This window comes from Rhinolophus sinicus, chromosome 3 (assembly GCF_057876585.1).
Source record: "Rhinolophus sinicus isolate RSI-liver-muscle chromosome 3, RSI-T2T, whole genome shotgun sequence".
Lineage (NCBI taxonomy): Eukaryota > Metazoa > Chordata > Mammalia > Chiroptera > Rhinolophidae > Rhinolophus > Rhinolophus sinicus.
The window spans coordinates 193,465,551-193,485,457 of NC_142503.1; the positions used below are offsets into that span (position 1 = coordinate 193,465,551).

General features: G+C 51.1%; 1 protein-coding gene across 1 annotated transcript; it reads left to right on the plus strand.

Annotated features, from left to right (window-relative positions):
- The first annotated feature begins 11,035 nt into the window (after positions 1 to 11,035).
- On the plus strand, positions 11,036 to 18,998 carry SERPINA3 (serpin family A member 3). Its single transcript, XM_019746085.3, has 5 exons — positions 11,036 to 11,176; positions 13,088 to 13,741; positions 15,436 to 15,709; positions 17,363 to 17,513; positions 18,571 to 18,998. The coding sequence occupies exons 2-5, from the start codon at positions 13,105 to 13,107 to the stop codon at positions 18,772 to 18,774; spliced, it is 1,266 nt and encodes a 421-aa protein (XP_019601644.3). The 5' UTR covers positions 11,036 to 11,176; positions 13,088 to 13,104; the 3' UTR covers positions 18,775 to 18,998.
- The last annotated feature ends 909 nt before the right edge of the window (positions 18,999 to 19,907 follow it).

Sequence of the window (19,907 nt, forward strand, 5' to 3'; positions counted from 1 at the left end):
AAGTACTGAGCACCTACTAGGTGCCAGCCCGAGGGGACACTTTGCACCTGTAATCTCATTAATCCCTCAACAACCCTGCATGGTAGATCAGTTGTACCCATTTTACAGAGGGGAACATAAGGGCGTACCCAGAGACCCTCAGCTAATTAGAACGAGGCCCAGGCTCTGGGACCCAGATGACATGTGTTGGCTGGTGGCAAGGCTACAACCCAACCCAGATGGCTTTTCCACTTTTGTGATTCGAGCTCCGCACAGCTTTTAAGGATTGGGCCTCCTCACGGGGTCAGACCCGCTCCTATGTGCCTTCCCTTGCGAAATGCCTCCTCTATTTTGGCAAATATTTCTCTCACTATTTACCCAGCCAGTCCAAGGTCAGGGGGAGGCTCTGCCTGTGTAATGTGTGTAAGGCCAAGGTCCAACGCTGCCTAAAGTTTCCTGATCAAATGGTCACAAAGCAGCTACTGTATGTGAGACCAGGATGGGCTCTGGGTCCTGACTCATGAGCCTTGGCTGTGTCACACACTGAAGTGCGCTGCTGGGTGTCCTGGTGAGCCATGTGACTCAAATGTCACATGATCCTGAGATGAACAAGATAGTATAGTGGCTCAGAGAGAGAGAGAGAGAGAGAGGGAATTAACTTCTGAGGGATCACAAAGGCTTTCATGGAACAGGTGGCACTGAGCTGGTCTCGAAGAATAATTAGGACTTGGACAGACTGCAGATTTGGAAGCGGATGGGTCTCTAAGGCAGGGGGAACAGCTTGAGAAGAGCATGATGCTGGGGAGCCGTGGTGTGCACAGGAAATCCGAGACCTCAGTCTGGACCAGTGTAGGGTGTGTGAAGGAGAGCAGGGGAAATGGGGACGGTGCTTGCAGTCCAGTGACGGGGACCCTGAACACAACGATGGCGTTTTGTCTGTTCTCTCTCCTCCTGATTTCAGGGTCGTTTGGCCATCCACACCACACCCTGAACATCCCCTGAGTCCCTTCTTGTCCCTCATTGTCTCATCTGCACGTCAGTAGGCACCTCCAGTCAACCCCCTCGGGGACGCCCATCCCATCCTGCTTCTCCAACACCCACCAGCCTCTCCTCTGATTGACCGCATTCGTTCCATTCCATGAAAAGATAAGAGTCTGTTGGGTGCCTGCACATGTAGGCATGACTGTACCCCTCGGGACCCTCCTTCTTAGCCACCATATTAGGTTACGAGGTCTGCCCTAACAAAGTACCCCAGACTGGGCAGGTTAACAACAGAAATTTATCTCGCAGATCTGGAGGCTGGAAGTCCAAGATCAAGCTGTCGGCAGGTTGGTTTGTTCTGAAGCCTCTCTCCTTGGCTGGCAGATGGATGCCTTCCTGTCTGCATCAGGATCTCTTCTCCTCATCACCCAATCTCCACCAGTCATATTGGATTAGGACCCACCCAGTGACGTCATTGAACATAATCACCTCTTTCAAGGCCCTATCTCCAAATATAGTCCCCTTCTGAGATACTGGAGGTTAGGACTTCAACATAGGAATTTGGAGGGAGGGACATCAAATTTTAACTCATAACAGTCACCCCATCTTCGAGTTCCTGCAGTTATTGCCAAGTTCCTTCTTGTTCTTAGGAACCCACTTTTATTTCTCTCTCTGACCACATGAACTCTCAGGACCTCTTTTTGTGACCTCCACGGCCACCAACACACAGAGGAACAACGCCAGGTCCCAGGACTCCTTCCCCCACCTCTCCCTGCAGGAACTCAGACCAGAAAATGATCTTGGTCTCCAGGGGAAACACTTCACACCCCACGGAACAACCAGCCCAGCCTACACCTGCTTACTTAGCACATTCATCCAAACGCCGTTATTGTTCAGGTGCCTGCAGGGAGTCAGGTACGGACCTAGTACAAGGATTCCATGGTGACCCCAGCAGACACAGGCCCTGGAAATAGCCAGGTAAACAAACAAACAAACAGAGAATTACCAACCACGGTGAAGGACATCGTTTGTCCACAGATGGTTATTGAATGTCCACAGTAGAACTGGCACTGTTCCAGGTACTGGAGAAAAATGAAGAAAACAGCAAAAATGCCTGCCCCGCTGAATGACATTCTAGTGTGGAGAGAAAACAAAATGAAACGTCACCAAGAATAAAAGGGAAAAGTAAAGGACATCGCCTGTCAGTTGATGACAAGTGCTATGGAGTGAGAGCTGGACTTACTGACCGGTATCTACGCACATTGAAAGCCCTCACCAATAGAATTAGTGCCCTTATAAAAGAGAGCCCACCCTTCCTGCCATGTGAGGACACAACCAGAAATCTGTGACCGAGACGAGTGCCCTCACCCAACCATCCTGGCACCTTGATCTCCGACCTCCAGCCTCCAAAACTGGAGCAAACAAATTTCTGCTGTTTATAAGCCAGCCAGTCTGAGGTATTTTGTTAGAGCAGCTGAGCTAAGACACCTGAGAAGCTGTCACAGGCCAGAGGAGACTCAGGAGACATGGAAACTAAATGTAATGTGGTGTCTTGGATGGGATCCTGGAACAGAAAAGGGACATTAGTGGAAAAACTGGTGAAACCCAAACAAGCCTGTGCTGTCCCGATGTTCATGTCTTAGTTTTGATAAACGAATCATGGTGACAGGAGCTGTTTATGTCACAGGAACGCTACACTGTCGTTACAACTTTTCTGCAAAACTGAAATAGTAGGTCGGTGCAAAAGTAATTGTGGTTTAAAGGGTTAAAAATAATTTCAAAAACTGCAATTACTTTTGCACCAACCTAATAGTGTCAAAATAAAAAATGAGTTGTGTTTAGTAAAGTGTTTAAAACAAAAAATGCGGAGGATGAGATGGGAGCAGGTGGGGGTTTCAAAGGCGGAAGCAAGAAGCCAGTTAAGGATAAGAACGGGGAGCATAGGGGGCCCAGAGGGAGCTCTGAGGTGGTGGCATTGAAGCCAAAATCTGAGGGACAAGCAGGACCGAACTGGACATTAGTTCCCTAGTGTTGTTATTTTTGTATGCTTGAGTATTTATTAATATGGTCTAAAATTAGGATTAAATTGCCTCTTTACTTTAAGTAGGACTTGGGTGTGGGGAAGTCAGCCTATGAAGTGACAAAGACAGCACATTATTACAAATGGCTGACCAGCCTTAAAATGTTGAGGTGTCTTTCCTTTCTTAGGCACTGGAGAAACCTGAATAAACATATACATAAAGGGAAGAGCTGGATTAGGTTAAGAGCTGGGATAACACTTAAGAAATTAGGGGTCAGCGGAAAGCTTTCCTATTCTTAGCATATTTGATATTAATTTCAAATTAACTTGATAGTGTCATTAAAATAGTACTCATGTGAAAGAACGCCTGGTAACACTGCGAACGCTCAAAGGATACCAGGAAACAGAATAGGCAAGTTGCTTCCATAGTAACCCAACCAGATTTTTCTTTAAAAACAAGTTAGTACCTCACCAAATACAAATATGTGCCAGAGTCTTATATGCAGACGGCTGACCTAAACCTTACAATCTATTAAGAGCTTCCCATTTTGTTCCCATTTGTGCGATCCAGGTGGGAAAGAGTGTGTCCTGTGAGGCGCCTCCTTTACTGGCCCCTGTTATACTATGCGTGGTCCAGGGGGAGGTGATGGCAGTCACAATGCTAGGTGGCACTGGGATGTCACCTACGGAGGGTCTGACACTGCTCTAAGCCCTTGGCAGATATCATCTTCGTGAACAAAGAGGCCAAGAGGCACTTGCTGAAAGGAGCTGGGGACAGCAAGCAGGTGACATCAGTGAACCTCTTCAGCTTCCTGCTGAGCTGCATCTTTCCCAGAGGAAGTGAGGTGGCACCAAGGTGGCAAAAGCCACAGACACAGAAGTCGGGAGAACCCAGCATGAGTCCACAAGCCCTTCCTCATGGTGATTTTCTGTGATGTCATACAGAGGACAAATAACAACGCTCCTGGGAACACCCACACTGCTGCACACACGTGCACACACACCCTTCTGGGGGTGGTATGGCCACTGAGCAGCTGAGACAGCCACAGCCTCCAGTCCTAGGAGCTGAGCATTCATTGTATGCTTGGGGGGCAGGGGCTGTATCCAGAATCTTCTCCTCTCTGAGCGCCTACATCTCCCTCAGTCCCTCAGAGAGGCTGCTGGGAGCAATGTGTGGGTTTGATCATCCTGTGTATTTTCCTCCACAAATGTGAAGGGACCGGGTGGATGGGTGGGGGGGGGGGTAAAGAAGCACAAACTGGGGCCAGGAGGCATGGGTCTGGGCCTCTGCTCCCAGGTGTGCCCAGCGAGGCGCCTATGAGCAGACACACACCGTGTCCCTGTCTCCGGCCTCACAGTGGAGTGGCGGTAAGGAAAACAGGCAAGGGAAGAGGCTTTGACCCTACACAGGGTTTCTTAAACAGAGATGCATACCACCCGGAGAGCTGGTTAGTATTCCTGCGCTTCCAACCCAGAAGTCAGCATGGTGGAGGCCGGGCCTGTAACCAGCACCCTCGGGATCCAGACGCACGTGCAGCTTGTTGCTTCTCCACTGTCACAGTCCCGTCACCATGCTTCTGTCACAGTACAAGCAATGGCAGGGGTATCCGATTCAGGGATACCATGTCCCCTCTCCCTGCAGTGACCCTCACCCAGCTTCAGTGACTGAAGACCTCCATACTCCAGGAGCTAACAGGCCAGATGCTCTTTGCTTTCAGGCATCTTTCCAGCTAATCATCACAGGGCAACAGCCAAGCAACAAACACACCAACCCAGACACTTCCTCAGACTCTGGCCAGAGGTCCCCCTATGTATACAAAGGACTCAAATCATCTCTGTACCCCCAGTGCCTGGAACGGTCCTTGGCCCAAGATGGGCTCTTGACAAATAGTGGATGAATGAATGGAAGGGCTAAGCGAGGGAAGGTTCCAGAAGATTCCAGGCCTCTACAAGTCCTCAGGCCTTTGCCTAAGACTCCCCTATTCCTTGAGCATTAGACCCCCAGAATACACAGCCTGAGCACGCCCTGCAGGCGGGGTGCTGAAAACATAAAGGATACTGAGATAAATATGGATTCCAGATAATGGATCACTTTTCAGTGTACGTGGTCTGACAAATTCATGAACTTGTTGCAACGATGTTGCTAACCTTTTTTGATATCAGAGGGATTATTCGTTATGAATTTGTACCAACTGGACAAACAGTTCACCAAGTTTACTACTTGGAAGTGTTGAAAAGGCTGCGTGAAAAAGTTAGACGACCTGAACTTTTCGCCAACAATTCATGGCTCTTGCATCACGACAATGCACCAGCTCACAGGGCACTGTCTGTGAGGGAGTTTTTAGCCAGTAGAAAAATAAGTGCATTGGAACACCCTCCCTACTCACCTGATCTGGCCCCAATGACTTCTTTCTTTACCTGAAGATAAAGGAAATATTGAAAGGAAGACATTTTGATGACATTCAGGACATCAGGGGTAATACGATGACAGCTCTGATGGCCATTCCAGAAAAAGGATTCCAAAACTCCTTAGAAGGGTGGACTAAGTGCTGGCATTGGAACATAGCTTCCCATGGGGTGTACTTAGAAGGTGATATGCAGCAGTGATGTATGTAGCCCTTTTTCTAGGATGAGTTCACGAACTTAATTGTCCAGCCTCATATATACCCCAGGAATTGTGAGGTACTTTTGTTTGCCAAATCTGGCAGCATTATCTGTAGGGAACAAGGGTAAGTGAGAAGCAGCCAGCCAGCCCGATGGCCAGAAGCCAACAGGGCTCAACGCAGAGAGCAGGTGAAGTCAATCACGAGGACAGCAGGCAAAGGCTGTTTGTTGGGAGGGGAGTGGGGCAGGTCTGGGCCAGTAAGAGGAGGGTCTGGTTCACCAGCAAGGACCATGGGAGGCTTCCTGTCACGTATTGTACAGCCCTGAGTATAACAAAGACCATTCATCCGTGATTGCATTAAACTGAAGCCTGAGACAGAATGTTCTCAGAGGTCCCCTTGTTTGTAAAGGGAGTTGAAACCCTCCCTTCTCCTGGCACAAGTTGAGAGATCCTGCAGGGACAGCTCTGCTGTAGGGAATGTGTTTAGGGCCCTGCAGTGCTGGTGCCGCTTCTGGACCAGGGAAAGGATTAGGATGCCGGGGGTGGGGGTGGGGGTGGGGGGCTTTCAAGCAGGAGAACACCCTGAATGACCTGTATTCTTAAAGATTTTCTGGAGACTGGCAAGAAAATGGACTGGTAAGGGTGAGGGGGGAGGTGGAAGGCAGTGAGGTATGCAGACAGCTCAGCGGTCACTGCTGCAGGGAACAGCGCTGGGACCAGAATGTGGGCAGCCGAGATGGAGAGTAGGGAGTGGATTCCAGGATGTGGAAGAGGGAGGGTCCATCCCACAGGAGGAAGTGGGGATATGCAAGATCCTCCCTTCAGCAGCACCCATGTTAATTAACAAAGAGCTCTGCAGCCTGCAGTCACCTTCCTGGCCCTGGATCCCTAAAAGCAGAAGCCTGCCACTGTCCTTGTGACTCATAATTGGTACCGCCAAGTCACAAGCCTGGGTTTTCCACACTGAATCACGGGATCTTTCCACAGGCTGGAAGGGAACACAGGCAAAGCCTCAGGCCGGAGTCAGGACGCCTCCACCTTCCTGCTGGGCTTCTCATGTCTCAGGTCGCTGTGTCTCCAAGGCCAGGCTGAGAACAAGTCAGCAGGGAGTGGCACTGTGTTTCTGGAGAGGGCAAGAGCGTGGGCTCGGAGGCAGCAGCCTGCCTGGCACAGCGTCCCAGCTGGGCACTCCTCGCCTGAGACCCTGGGAACTAACTTCAACTCTGTCCTCAATTTCCTCATATGTAAAGTCGAATAATTGAACCTGTCTCAGAAGGTATTGGTGAGAGTTCTCAGCTTAAAGAATAGTGCAACTGTGATTACATCATCATTATGACTGGGCCTATGGGTGGATGAAGAAAGAATAGGTACATTTGCTTAAAAACCAGGAGGGCCGAAGGAACACCCATTTACTAAGGCATCATCCATGTAGCCCATGACGTACTGTGAAATTGACCTGCTTTCTTATGCAATAGCAGATTTCCCTGATTACTGTCTTCCCCAATCCTAAGAGCCACAAGCAGGCAGGGGATGTGGAGTGGGGTTAAGCTACGGCTGCAGAGTAAGTCATTCCAAAAGTCAGCAGCTGGGAACCAGAGAACAGTTATTATCTCATAGTTCCTGACGGGCTGGGCTGGGTGGTTCTGCCTCAGCGTCTCTCACGAGCTGGTAGACAAGTCATGGGCCGGGGCTGCTCTTCCTGAACACCTGACAAGGGCGGAATTCCCCATCCAAGCTCGCTCAGGTGGCTGTTGGCAAGAGGCCTCAGGTCCTCGACACGTGGAACTATTCACAGGGCTGCTCAGACATGGCTTCTCGTGGGATGTGTGTGTGTGTGTGTGTGTGTGTGAGAGAGAGAGAGAGAGAGAGAGAGAGAGAGAGAGAGAGACACAACACAGAGAGAAAACGCAAGACAGGAGCAGCCGTGGTCACTTTATAACCCAGTACCTCAGAGGTAATACCCCACCTCTTTGCCCTGTTCACTTCATTAGAAACAAGTCACTAAGTCGGTCTAACTCTAGAGGACGACCATTAAGCTCCGTCTCTTGAAGTCAGAATTATCAAAGATTTTGTGGACACATCTCTAAAAGGACCAGAGTGTTATAATCCCAGACTCCAGCAGAGTAAATATCCTCATAGTAGAGTCTTAACAAAAAAAAAATGCATGGAATGAATGAATGAATGAATGAATGAATGATGTGAAAAGAGTGTTCCTGCCACACGTTACAGAAAGGAAAGAGGCTGAGGCTCAGAAAGTTGAAGTGTGTGTAGGGTTGGCAGATAGTAAGATGGAGAGAGGGGTGCTCTTTCCCCCACAGTCCTGGCTTACAGGGAATTCTCAGGTGTGCCTGGAACCTGGGAGGTAGGCAGTGCTGAAATAGCCGTCAATGATGGCCAGCTGCAATAGTCCTCTGTCCTCAATGGAAAACAAGGCACAACACACAGGAGGTATGGATGACTAAACAGCATGCAAAACAGACACAGGAATTTTCCTTGCTCCTGCCAAATACTTCTGCAGGAGCCCCCCAAGCCATGTGGGGACACAGGCTGTGCTGATGGGAATTTGCAAAGGTACCTCCGATCTGCAGCCAGCACCTCCCCGAAGCCACAAACCAGAGCAGCGCAAACACAGCCAGAGAGAGGCTGGTGTCAGCAACAACAGGCTGCTGTCTCTGTACTTTTCCAACGGAGACTCCACCAGCCTGTAAGAGAGAAGACGGGCCCTGCTCTGGGACTTGGGCAGTTGCCAATATCTCATTTCTTCCTCCTAAGAATTCTTAAGGTGCTATGATTGACAACAGAGGTTCAGAGAGGTGAAGTAACTGGCCTAAAGTCACCCAGCTTGGCAGAACCACGTGCCACAGGAGTGAGGCTTCGTCCATGACCTCACCTCCTCCCCCTCCTCTCTGGAAGGAACCAGCACTTTCCCTCTCAGCCTCACGTTCTCCATGGAGGTGGTACACTCTCCGACTCGGATTCCTGCTGTTTGTCCACACCTCTCGAGTCCCAGAAGTACTCATGACCACTGCAATCCCAGCCCAAGTGGGTACTTGTCCTAAGGTTTTCCCTAAAACTATCTCTGCCAGGTCAGCATTCAGGGGTTCAGAAGCAGCAACACAAAGGCCCTGTGGAAAATAGGAAGAGAAGGAGCTGCAGTTGAGCTACTGGAGGGGCGGAGGGGCAGCCGGATGGCTCAGTTGGTTAGAGCATGAGCTCTGAACAACAGGGTTGCCAGTGTGATTCCCACATGGGCCAGTGAGCTGCACCCTCCACAACTAGATTGAAGACAACGAGCTGTAGCTGAGCTGCCGGAGGGGCGGCCGGATGGCTCAGAGCACATGGCTCAGTTGGTTACAGCACAAGCTCTCCATGGGATGGTGGGCTGCGCCCCCTGCAACTAAGATTGAAAACAGCAACTGGACTTGGAGCTGAGCTGCGCCCTCCACAGCTAGATTGAAGAACAACGACTTTGGAGCTGATGGGCTCTGGAGAAACACACTGTTCCCCAATATTCCCCAACTAAAAAAAATAGGAAACAGCTTGGTCAAGCTTCCAAAGTCCAAGTCAGTTCAGTTCCCATGGACTCCATGTGTGTCTGGGGACAGTGAGCGTGACTGTCCCTTGGATGGAGCATCTGCGAGCCCGGGTCCAGACTGAGTCTGCTCAGTGTGCCTTTCATTTCCTTATCTTTGAAGCAGGTGCTATGGCCCTACTCACTTCCTGCCTGTGCTGGTCTCCACTCCCATGTGCTGCCGGGTTTCCTGAGCGATAAAAAGAAGCTCCTAGAGACCTTGGCCCTGACCCCACCAAAGCTGGGAAGAACCCTCCAGTAACCCCAACACCTGTACAAGAGTTTTACTCCTGACATGGTCATTTTATCTCATGGTTCAAGGATGAAAATGTTTTCCTTTTTCTTTTTTCTTTCCTTTCCTTTTCTTTTCTTTTTGTTTTCTTTTCTTTTTTTTTTTTTTAAGAGAGAGCATGGGAGAGTGGAGAGAACCTGGATTTGGCATTGGGATGGTTTTGCCCAAGTTCTACTAGCTCCACCACTTAACATCTGGTGGATCCCCGGGCAAGTCATGAGATTAGATGTTGGAATTTTTCCTTCCTCCCAAACCTCCTTCCTGGAGGCTGGTACATACCAAGACTTGGTGACTATACTTAAAATGAAAGGGAGGACAGAGCTCTTTTTCAACATAATCAGGAACCAGAGCTATACAGAGAGGAGCTCAGTGCTGGCAATATCAGATATTGACCACCTAGCAGATATGGAGCCCTTCTGTCTGTGGAGCGCGATGGGTCTGGTGAATGAATGACAATCCGACAACCTGTCCAGGAACTGGGAGAAGAGGGCGGCCCAGGGAGGATGGGGCCAAACTCTTCTTGGTCACCTCAGTGCTTTATAGTCAACAAATATTTATTAAGGACGCTAAAATGCAGCACTACACAAAACAAATGAACGAAAAATCCTCTCCCAGTAGAGCTAACATTTAGTATGATGTCACTTAATCTTTGCAACCACCCTGTCAGGGAAATGTTACCTGCATTTTAGAGAAGGAGGAGATTAAGATGGAGGGATTTCCAGGAAATTGCTTGAGGTCACTCAGTTGGTGAGTGGGATATTCAGAATCCAGGTCTACCTCATGCCAAAGCCATTCCCTCACCACTGATCCAGAGGTTTCCAAACTGTGCCTTGTGTAAGGGTTCCGCAGAAGTTTGTCACAGATGGAGGGTTGTGATTATTAGGGGTCAAGGGGAAGGTTTTACCCATGAGCTCAAGAAAGGCCTGTGATTAGCTCAGAGAGGGATCTTGAGGTGAGGAATGGGGAACAACCAGCTCTTAGGGTGAACTTGTCGTGGGAGAGCAGCAGGACAAAGAGAAAGCCCCCAAAGACAGATGGGGCTGGAGACCAGGGCCCCCCTCGACACTGCTGCTCTCCATATGCCTGGGGCCTTCCGGTTAGCACAGCTGTCTCAAGCTATAGAAAAATAAAAAGTGTTGCATTTTAAAAAATATATCTGAGTTTCTATATGGAGACTCATATCACATACACACGTACACACACACACACACACACACACACACCAAAGAAGATGACTTTACAAATACAACAAATGCTAGCAGGAGTTTTCCCCAGGTGACAAAATTCTGGGGAACATTTTTCAATGAGTATTTCATAAACAGGAAAGAACACTAACAAGAATTGTTGTGTGTGTTTTTTAAAGGACAATCATCAGGGATATTTTTCAATGTCCTTTTGTATATTTTCTGGGTATTTACATGTTCCTCCACAATTACATCATAAAGAAAAGAAAAAATTAACAGGGAAAGGTTTGGTTTAGTTTTGCTTTTAAGAGACAAAATGTTAGCTGTTCCTGTAACTAGATTATTACTAAGTCCATGTTACCAGAAGAGGTCACTTGGCCATTTCCAGTCTGGGAAGAGGACAGTTGGTCTTCCTGCCAGCATTTCCTAACCAAGGGGAGGAGTCCTTTGCAGGGTTAAATAAGCCTTAGCACCCACGAAAGTCCAGCACTCAGGCAGGCTGTGCCTTTGGAATCCTCTGACTACATTCAGCCATCTGAAGCAGGTAACCGTTGGCGCTGCGCGTACTGGGAGCAAGGGAATCCATTTTTCCAGGGTGGTTCTAGGTCTTGCCCTGGAGCAATAGACTACGTGGCAGGAGGGAGCCAGGAGGAGGTGTGCCAGAGGGCTGGCAATTATGCTGGTACGCTCTGAAGACAGTCCTCTCTCTGGGTCTGAGTTTTCACACCTGCAAAGGGGTGGAAGTGCCATGAGGACATCCAGGGTCATTTCTGCCCCTGACACTTGGATTCTGATTTGAGCCAGCTGTGCACCCCTGTTCAGCTGTGTCTCCACTCCCAAGGCCAGAACTCCCCTGACAGACAGGAGGCGCTTCCCCTTGCCTGGCACAAGGTGCTGCTTTCAGACGGGGTGTGGACAGATGGCTGCACTGGGTGCCTCTGGACAGAAGCCACAGGGTCTCAGCAGGGGCTGTCCTGGGGCTCCAGGCCACTGGCCCAAGCCGACAAGCAGACTGCTTGCTATCCAGCAACCACAGAAAAGACAGGCTGCTCAGAAACAGAGGCAGCCACCAACTTACCAAAACAGACAAGCCTTTTTCTCCAGAAATAATTTTTGGGATAAAAAAGTTGAACTCTTTTTCCAAATAAATGGTTACATTAGCCAGAGAGTAAACATTCGGGGCAATTGAACTGCCTTTGTCCCTGGGTTTGTCCAAAGGTGGTTCCACTGACTTCCCAGTGAGAATCAGCTTGGCTCCCTCTCTTCTCCTCTCCTCTCCCCTCCCCTCTTGCTTCTTCCTCTTCCCTCTCCCTTCACTTCACCTCCCCACCCCTCCCCACCACCCAAGCTGCCCTTTTCTCTTCTGAATTCTGGACTGAGGCTGAAGGTGAATAATTCTGTTTGCTGCAGCCACAGGCTTTGAACTCCATCTCTTGGGTCTTCTTTTAGTGCAATAGCTCCATCCCCTCTCCCCATGGAATCATGGCTCGGGCTTATAGTTTCAGAGAGGGGGAACATGGGAGGAGATAATAATCTCTGAAGACATATTAAGAGGCAGCACCTTCGTCCTTTATCTCATTTGAGCTCAACATGTTGTATTGAGATGGGGATTGAGGCTCAGAGAGGTTCAGTCACTTACTTGTCACCACACAGCAATCACAAGTGGCCAAAATGAAATCCTAGTCCAGGTCTCTGAGACTCTGAAGCCCACATTGCTCTCTTCCCACCAGCAGCCCTTTCCAGGCTTATGGTAGAAACAACTATCAGCTGTCAACCTGGCAGGGCTGAAAAGAACATTCTACCTTCCTTGGTCTTTGCACCAACCCTTATCAGGGCCATCTAGCTACAGCTTTGCTTGCTGTATCCTCTCTTGATGAGCACTTACTGCCACCAGGTATCACGCAGAGAATGTCTGCCCACAACTGGTCATCCAGAGGCCAGGAGCAGCGCTGTGGTCTCTGACTCAGCCCTGGCCTCTTTCCCGGCATTCTGGTTGAGGGGCGGACAAGAGGTGTAAGGGGTAAGGAGGCCCTGCTTTCTAGTCCCTTCTGAGTGGTGTCCACTCACCAAGCAGGAGAAGGAGGACGTGTTCTGGTTGGACAGCACCTCACACCCATCACTAGTTTCCCCATCTAGGATCCAGGCAAACCTGGCTTTCTACCCCCGCTCTGCCACTTGCTTGCTGTGTGACGTTGGGCTAGCCCCTTCACCTCTCTGTGCCTAGTTTCTCCACTGGGGTGGGGGGGAACGGCAACAATTACAGTACTTACCTGAAAAAGAGAGAAGGCACATTAGAGCATAATCATGCACGTTGGGTGCCCAGGAGAGCACCTAACCCTGGGAGATCGCAAAGCTAGCAGAGGCAGAGACCGGGACGCAGGCCATGTGGGGGGCCGTGGGAGGTGGGCAGGGCACCCCCTGGCTCTCTGAGACTGAAAGGAGCTTTGCTTTCCAGAGTTGACGGCAGAGGGAATGTCACCCCTCCTGGTTCTGGGGCTGCTGATGGTGCAGCTCTACCCCACTGTCCACGGCCTCCCGGGGGACATGCTTGGCCAAGAGAAGGTGACCCAGGAGGACCAACACCACAGCGCACATGTGGACAAGCTCACATTAGCCTCGAGCAACACAGACTTTGCCTTCAGCCTCTACAAGCAGTTGGCTTCGAAGAACCCCAATAAGAATGTCATCTTCTCCCCACTGAGCATCTCCATGGCCTTGGCCTTCCTGTCCCTGGGGGCCCGCAGCACCACCCTAGTGGAGATCCTTGAAGGCCTCAAGTTCAACCTCACGGAAACCTCGGAGGCAGAAATCCACCAGGGCTTTCAGCACATGCTGCGTTCCCTCAGCCAACCCAACAATCTGCTGCAGCTGAGCGTGGGCAACGCCATGTTCGTCAACGAGCAGCTGAAGCTGCTGGAAAAGTTCCAGGACGATGCCAAGACCCTGTACGCCTCTGAGGCCTTCGCCACCAACTTCCAGGATTCCGCCGCCGCCGAGAAGCTCATCAATGACTACGTGAAGGAGAAAACCCAGGGGAACATCGTGGATTTGGTCAAACACCTTGACCCAGACACAGCGATGGTCCTGGTGAATTACATCTTCTTTAAAGGTGAGTGCCCGACTTGGGGTCCAGAAGGAAACAGGCTTTATTTCTGAGCCCTCGGGGCTATTGCTGTCCTGGCTCAGCAATCCATGTTAGTGGGCACACTGCTACAGAGGAGCGGCCCTCTGCTTGTGGGGTGACGGAGGGGGGGTGAGCGTGGACCCCAAGGCCCCACCCAGCCCATAGGCATCATCTTCTCCTGGGGTTTTCCAAATTAGTTTGTCAATCCAGGACATAACTGCAGAGGAGCCCATCAACCCTTCGTCTGAGCCAGGGTGGCACTTTTCATTCTGACTCAAACTGGTCCAGCTCCCAGAAGGAAGACGCTCCCCTTTCAGATCACCTCTGGGTGGTCAGAACTTGAACGCCGTCCCTGGAGAGTCGCTTTTGGGCCTGCCCAGGAAGGCCCTCTGCCTATACCCTGCACTGGCGTTTCTGACCTGGACTCTGTCCTGGCCCAGCAGGGGCACTCGGTCTCTGGGAGGGTGCTGGCAGGGCTGGTGGTCATCTACACAGGAAGACAGCCTCTAAGGAGCCTGGCTATCCCAGGGTTCTGTGATTGTGCTGTCCTGTAATCTCGAGGGAATGGTGTAGCCACCGTCTGGGAAGAACCGTGGGGAAGGGCGATATCCAGGACAGAACCCTTTTGGGACAGTGCCCGACCCATTTCACAGACAGGAATATGACAAATGCAAACCTCAGCCATAAGTTCTGAGGGGGCAGAGTGCAAGCAGATAGATTCTGCCTTATGGAGCCAGCAGTCCAAAAGGGGACAAACAGTAGATAGGGATGCAGAGAGTGATCATTGAGTCAGAGGGGGGTGAAGTGCCTGAGACACATGAGCTGTGTGGAGACACAGAGCGCCCCGGTTTATGGCTCCTGGCTGAGGCCCGGGCAAGCCTTCCTGGGCCTGCCATCTCATCTGCAAATTGAAACGTGGAACCGGATGCCTCTGTAAAACTAATCCAGGCCTGATGTGTCGTGTTTGTTCTTTGAGTCTCTTGTTTTCCCTTCCCGACAGCCTGCCGTAACCTAGGACTCTGTCCTCCAAATTTTCCTCTGGCAGGGGTGGCACACAAAGCAGTGGAGGGGGCTTCACATTTCCAAGGAAGCCCCCAGGTGTCTCATCTCCCCAGGAAGTCCCCACCCCCCCACACTGAGTGCTCCAGTCCTCCTGGGGGAGGAGACCTGTGTCCCTCTCCTCAGTGACCTTCACCCTGCCCTCAGGTTCCCTGGTTTCTCCTTGCTTCCGCTTGTTTCACGAGCTGTGGGTCTCTGTGCACATCCCTGCAATGCTGAGCAACTGGGGCCGCCTTTGAAGCAGCTGGGGTTTCCCATTTCTCCCCAGGCCCAGCCTCCTACAGCAGTGTCAGGCCCCTTCCCCCCTCTTTCCCTAGCCCCCATCTCTCTTTTGCACTTCCTATGCCCAAATTCCTGTGGGTTTCTCATTTAGCACAATAAACTAGGTCTTTGAATCACAGCCCCCCTTTGCAATCCATGGGGTTCATCCCACTCCCGTTGGCTTCCCCACCTGCCAAGGTGTTTTTGCAAACCAAGGCAGAGCCATCCCTGAGAGGAGCTGTGGGGTGGCTGTTGGTGTGTGGAGTGTCTTCACCACTCAGGGAACCTAGGCAGAGAGGGGTGGAGGCAGGGGAGCTCTGGCCTTCACAGACTTCTCCCACCGCTCCCTCCGCCTCTAGCCAAGTGGGAGAAACCCTTTGACCCCGACGACACTTTCGAGTCAAAGTTCTTCGTGGGTAAGAGAAAGTCGGTGAAGGTGTCCATGATGAGCATTGAAGACCTGACCATGCCCTACTTCCGGGATGAGACGCTCCCCTGCACCGTGGTGGAGCTCAAGTACACCAGCAACGACAGCGCGCTCTTCATCCTCCCAGACAAGGGCAAAATGGAGGAGGTGGAAGAGAAGTTGCTCCCTGAGACGCTGAGGAGGTGGAGAGAGTCACTGCAGATGAGGTGACTATCCCCGCGCCCCGGAGCTGTCGGCTGGCCCACCTTCTTTCTCGGCCAGCCCCACTCTTCCCAGCTTCCCGTCTCCCCCCAACTCAGGGCCTCACGAAGGTTGGGGGGGGGGGCGTGTAGCAGTGGGAGAACCTGTACTGGGGCAGGTGGAGTGTGGGATTACCTTACCCTTTGCTGCCTGTGTGGCTGTGGGCTGGCAGTTTTTTCTTCTATGATGATGACATCAGCTGGGACGGGGGCTGGGGTTGCCTCTGACTGTGACATGCTTTAAAGTCATAGGAATCGGCAACACGACACCCAACACTCAGGCCTGTTCTCTCCTTGTCTCAGCCTCTTGCAGGCAGAGAGGGGCAGACGGAATTGTACCAGTTGAAGGCTAACTGAGCACCTACTATGTGCCCGGCACTAATTTAGACCCTGAGGATATATCAGTCAATGAAACGCAAAATCCTCTGGTCTCATGGAGCTTACTTTGTAATTGGGAGCGAGAGAGACAATACATAAATATAATAAAGAAAGGAATTATTTGGTACATTAAAGGGTGAGAAATGAGAGGGGGAAAATAGCAGAGCAGGGTAAAAGGATTAAGAAAACGGGACGGGGAGGTAGTTTGTGGTTTTAAATAGGGTGGCCATTAAGTGACATTTGGGCATCAACATGACAGAGGTAAGGGATTGAGCCATATGGATATGTTGGGGAACAGCATTCCTGGAAGAGGGAACAGCCAGTGCTAAGCCTGTAAGGTGGGAACAAGCCTTGTATGTTTGAGGATCAGTGAGACCAGACTGGCTAGAGCAGAGTGAGTAAGAGGGAGCGTTGATAGCTCAGTGTCTGCTCCCATGGGAGAAACAGCCTCCTTATATTGGGGAACTGTATGACGAGGCACACCGTGACAAGAGCCTTAAGGGAGATATATACAAAGGGAGAGGGAAACTTGGAGGCCAGAGACATCACCTCTTGCTCCAAGAACTCTCTGCCAGCTCTGCTCAGAAGCAAAAGCAGTCCCAGCCCTCAAGGCCCTCACTGGGGAGGCAAGATGAGGCACTTCAATTGTTTCCGGATCTTCCAGGCTCTTCAAGTACAGCCCCCAGGCCCTTCACAGCCTTCCCCTAGCCTCTGCCCGACCCCTCGCTTCTCTTTTGTCCCACCGCTAAGGCTGCCCTCTTTCTCTTCCTACCTTCTTGTGAGTTCATGTATCTGCCTCCTGCCCTCTTTTTACCCAGCCAGCTCCTTCCCCTCCTCTGGGACTCAGGCTTGATGCCACCTCCCACAGGAAGCCTTCCTGGTACCCAAGGAGCCAGCTGCCCCAGCATGGTCTCCCAGCATGCTGTGACACCTCTTGGCATGAAGGCATTTCCCACTGCACTGCAAGCTTCCAGGGGAAGGGCAGGGATGGGCCTGGGCACCGCCTCAGCCACAGCCACAGCCCTGGCACACTGCCTGGCACATGTAGGCACTTGCTAATGTGAGTAGATAATGAATGAATTAAGAAGAGGAAGGACAAAGGCTCAAGAAAGTGAGGAAAGGAATATTTACTTCCAGAGAGAAGAAGGTGGTTGAAGGGAAACCGGGGGAATCACACTGTGAGGCAGGAGATAGGTGGGCAGAGTTGAGCAGATGTTCACATTTATGTTTCTCGTTTCCTAGAGTGATAGATGAGCTCTACCTGCCAAAGTTTTCCATCTCTAGCGACTATAATCTGGAAGACACACTCCCCCAGCTGGGCATGAGTGAAGTGTTCACCCTACAGGCTGACCTGTCAGGAGTTACAGGGGACAGGAACCTGGCAGTTACTCAGGTGAGTCTTTAAAGTTGGAATAATTCACCCTCCTTATGGGAACTTGAATGAAGAAAGCCAGGCAGATATTTGGGTAATCTTATATTTGCATACATACCTGCATTTCTCATTATCCAATCACCCTCCCTGGGACTCCACCAAGCCCAGGAAAGCTAGGCAACAACCATCCAGGGGGCTGGTCCCTACCTTTCTGCAATATAACGTGACATAGGAGCCGGTCCTGGGGAAGAGCCTGGAGTGGAATCAATGGTGGACCCCATCCCAGGCTCCACCTTTTACTGCCAATGGGGCAAATAATTAAAGTCCTCTACCTGTCAATTATTTCATAGGTAAAATGGGGTGATAAGTCTTGGCTAGTGTGCAGGGCCCGGCAGAGCAGGTAAGAGGTTATAGGTAATAGCAATGGTTATAGGACGCTGGTGATCAATATCACCAAGAATATGAGAGAATACTAGGGACCCTTGCATAGCAGTCTTAGAAACAGAGTAGTTGAAAAGGGGGTGGGGGAGTCAGGTGGGCAGCTGTCCACTCTCCTCTGCACCCCGCCTTGCAAAGGGTGTGGCAATGGAAGGGCATGTGCGGAAGGGCCTGCATGGTCCAAGAATGTGAAGCTACATCTTATGCAAAGTAGCCCAGGGCCCCAAGAACATTTGAGCTGGGGCAGGAGAGGTGTAGAAAGCAGTGCCAGTCCATCCTGTGTGATCCACAGAGGTGTCTGCATCAGCTACTTCAAGATGAAGGAAAAATGCCTTGACTTGCTCTCACCCCTGCCCCCTACAATAGCGGGAATTTGGGGGGCAGCATAGTCTGTGGGCTCAGACAGAGAAGGACCCAGGTCAGGGTGACCTGGGCAGGCCACTCACAGTGTGCGCCTCAGGACTGTGCAAAACCGGTAACAGATTATTGGGAGGAACAGACAAATTGAACAAGTTGACGAGCACCGTGACAGGTCAGCGGTAGATGCTTGATAAATGTCAGTCTCCTCAGAGGCACGAGGCGGTCTGCTTCTCTCCTGCTCACCCTGTCTCTGGTGGGTAATGCTCTGGTGTCCCCACAGGTGGTCCACAAGTCCGTGATTAAAGTGGCCGAGACGGGCACGGAAGCAGCTGCCGCCACAGGAATGAAAATTGTCCCCTTGTCCGGAAAAGTAGGCCCGATGACCATTGTGAATTTCAACAGGCCCTTTCTGTTATCCATAATCTCCAAAGACACCCAGAGCATTATGTTTCTTGCCAAAGTTGTCAACCCCAATGAAGCATAGCGCTCCGCACTGAGCTGTGGGACCCCTCGTTAAGGGTGCCCAGGTCTCTGGGTGCAGTCTGGCCTCTGTGCACAGAGGAGTTGACGTGTCTGGCCCTGCCTCCTCATTCTTGGGAAAGTGACAGTGACTTTGCCTGGTGGCTCCCATATGTGCAAGAAGCCTGTCGACTGTTCAACCGGAGGCCCTGAGACCTCCCAACACCAATAAACCATCTTCCTTGGAAAGGTGTTTTCCTTGTGTCTTTCTACCCTGATCTGCCTGATTCCATGCCCTGTAGCCACCTGTGCCCGACGCTAAGCCCCTGACCTCCCACATGGGAGCAGCCCCACCCCAGGCTCTGGACCCCTCTGCCTTCATCTTCAGTAGCTTGGCCAGGACCAAGCCCACCTAGACCTCAGGCCCAGGACCGGGAAGGGAACCTGCTGCCCGAATCCTACTTCTGTGGGCTCTCTGGTCCCCAGTTCCAGTGTCACTCTTTCCTTCCCCCAGGTTCTATACACATGCTGACCCTTGCAGGGGCTCCAGACCCTGACCCCTTCTTACATAGTCCCTGAACCCCTCCTGCAGCTGAGCTGGACCCTCTCCCTTCTAGGAGATCCCAGGTCAGCACCCCAGCACTTCCAGTTTGGGGAGAGTGGCTACTTTCCAGGTTCCCAGTTCTGAGTCTTCCCCCTGACAGATGGTCCCCTGAACAACCAGAATGAGGGTCTGGGAGTAAACGAGCAATAGACACACAATGGCAATAAAAGCGATCACTCCGTCATTGATTCCGCTGATGTCATCAGAAACTGTGTGATCTTCAGAAATAGCACAGGCAATAATGACGATGGCAACAAGTGAATGCGTAGTTGAGATCTTTCTGCCAGGCAAGCTGCTGGGACCTCTTCCCAGAATAACCCACTTAGTCTTTGTGATGTGATGGCCCTATGAGATCGATGCTATTATGAGTCCCATTTTATAGATGAGGAAACTGAGGAACAGAGGCCTGGTAATTTCCCCCAAGGCCACACAGGATGAGAGGCGTTTGGGGTTTGAGGTGTGACAACAGGATATTATCACAACCTGCTTAATGTCAGAGAAACTTTCTAAACCACAAAACAATTCTGCCCTGAAGATTTTCACAGTGATGGCCT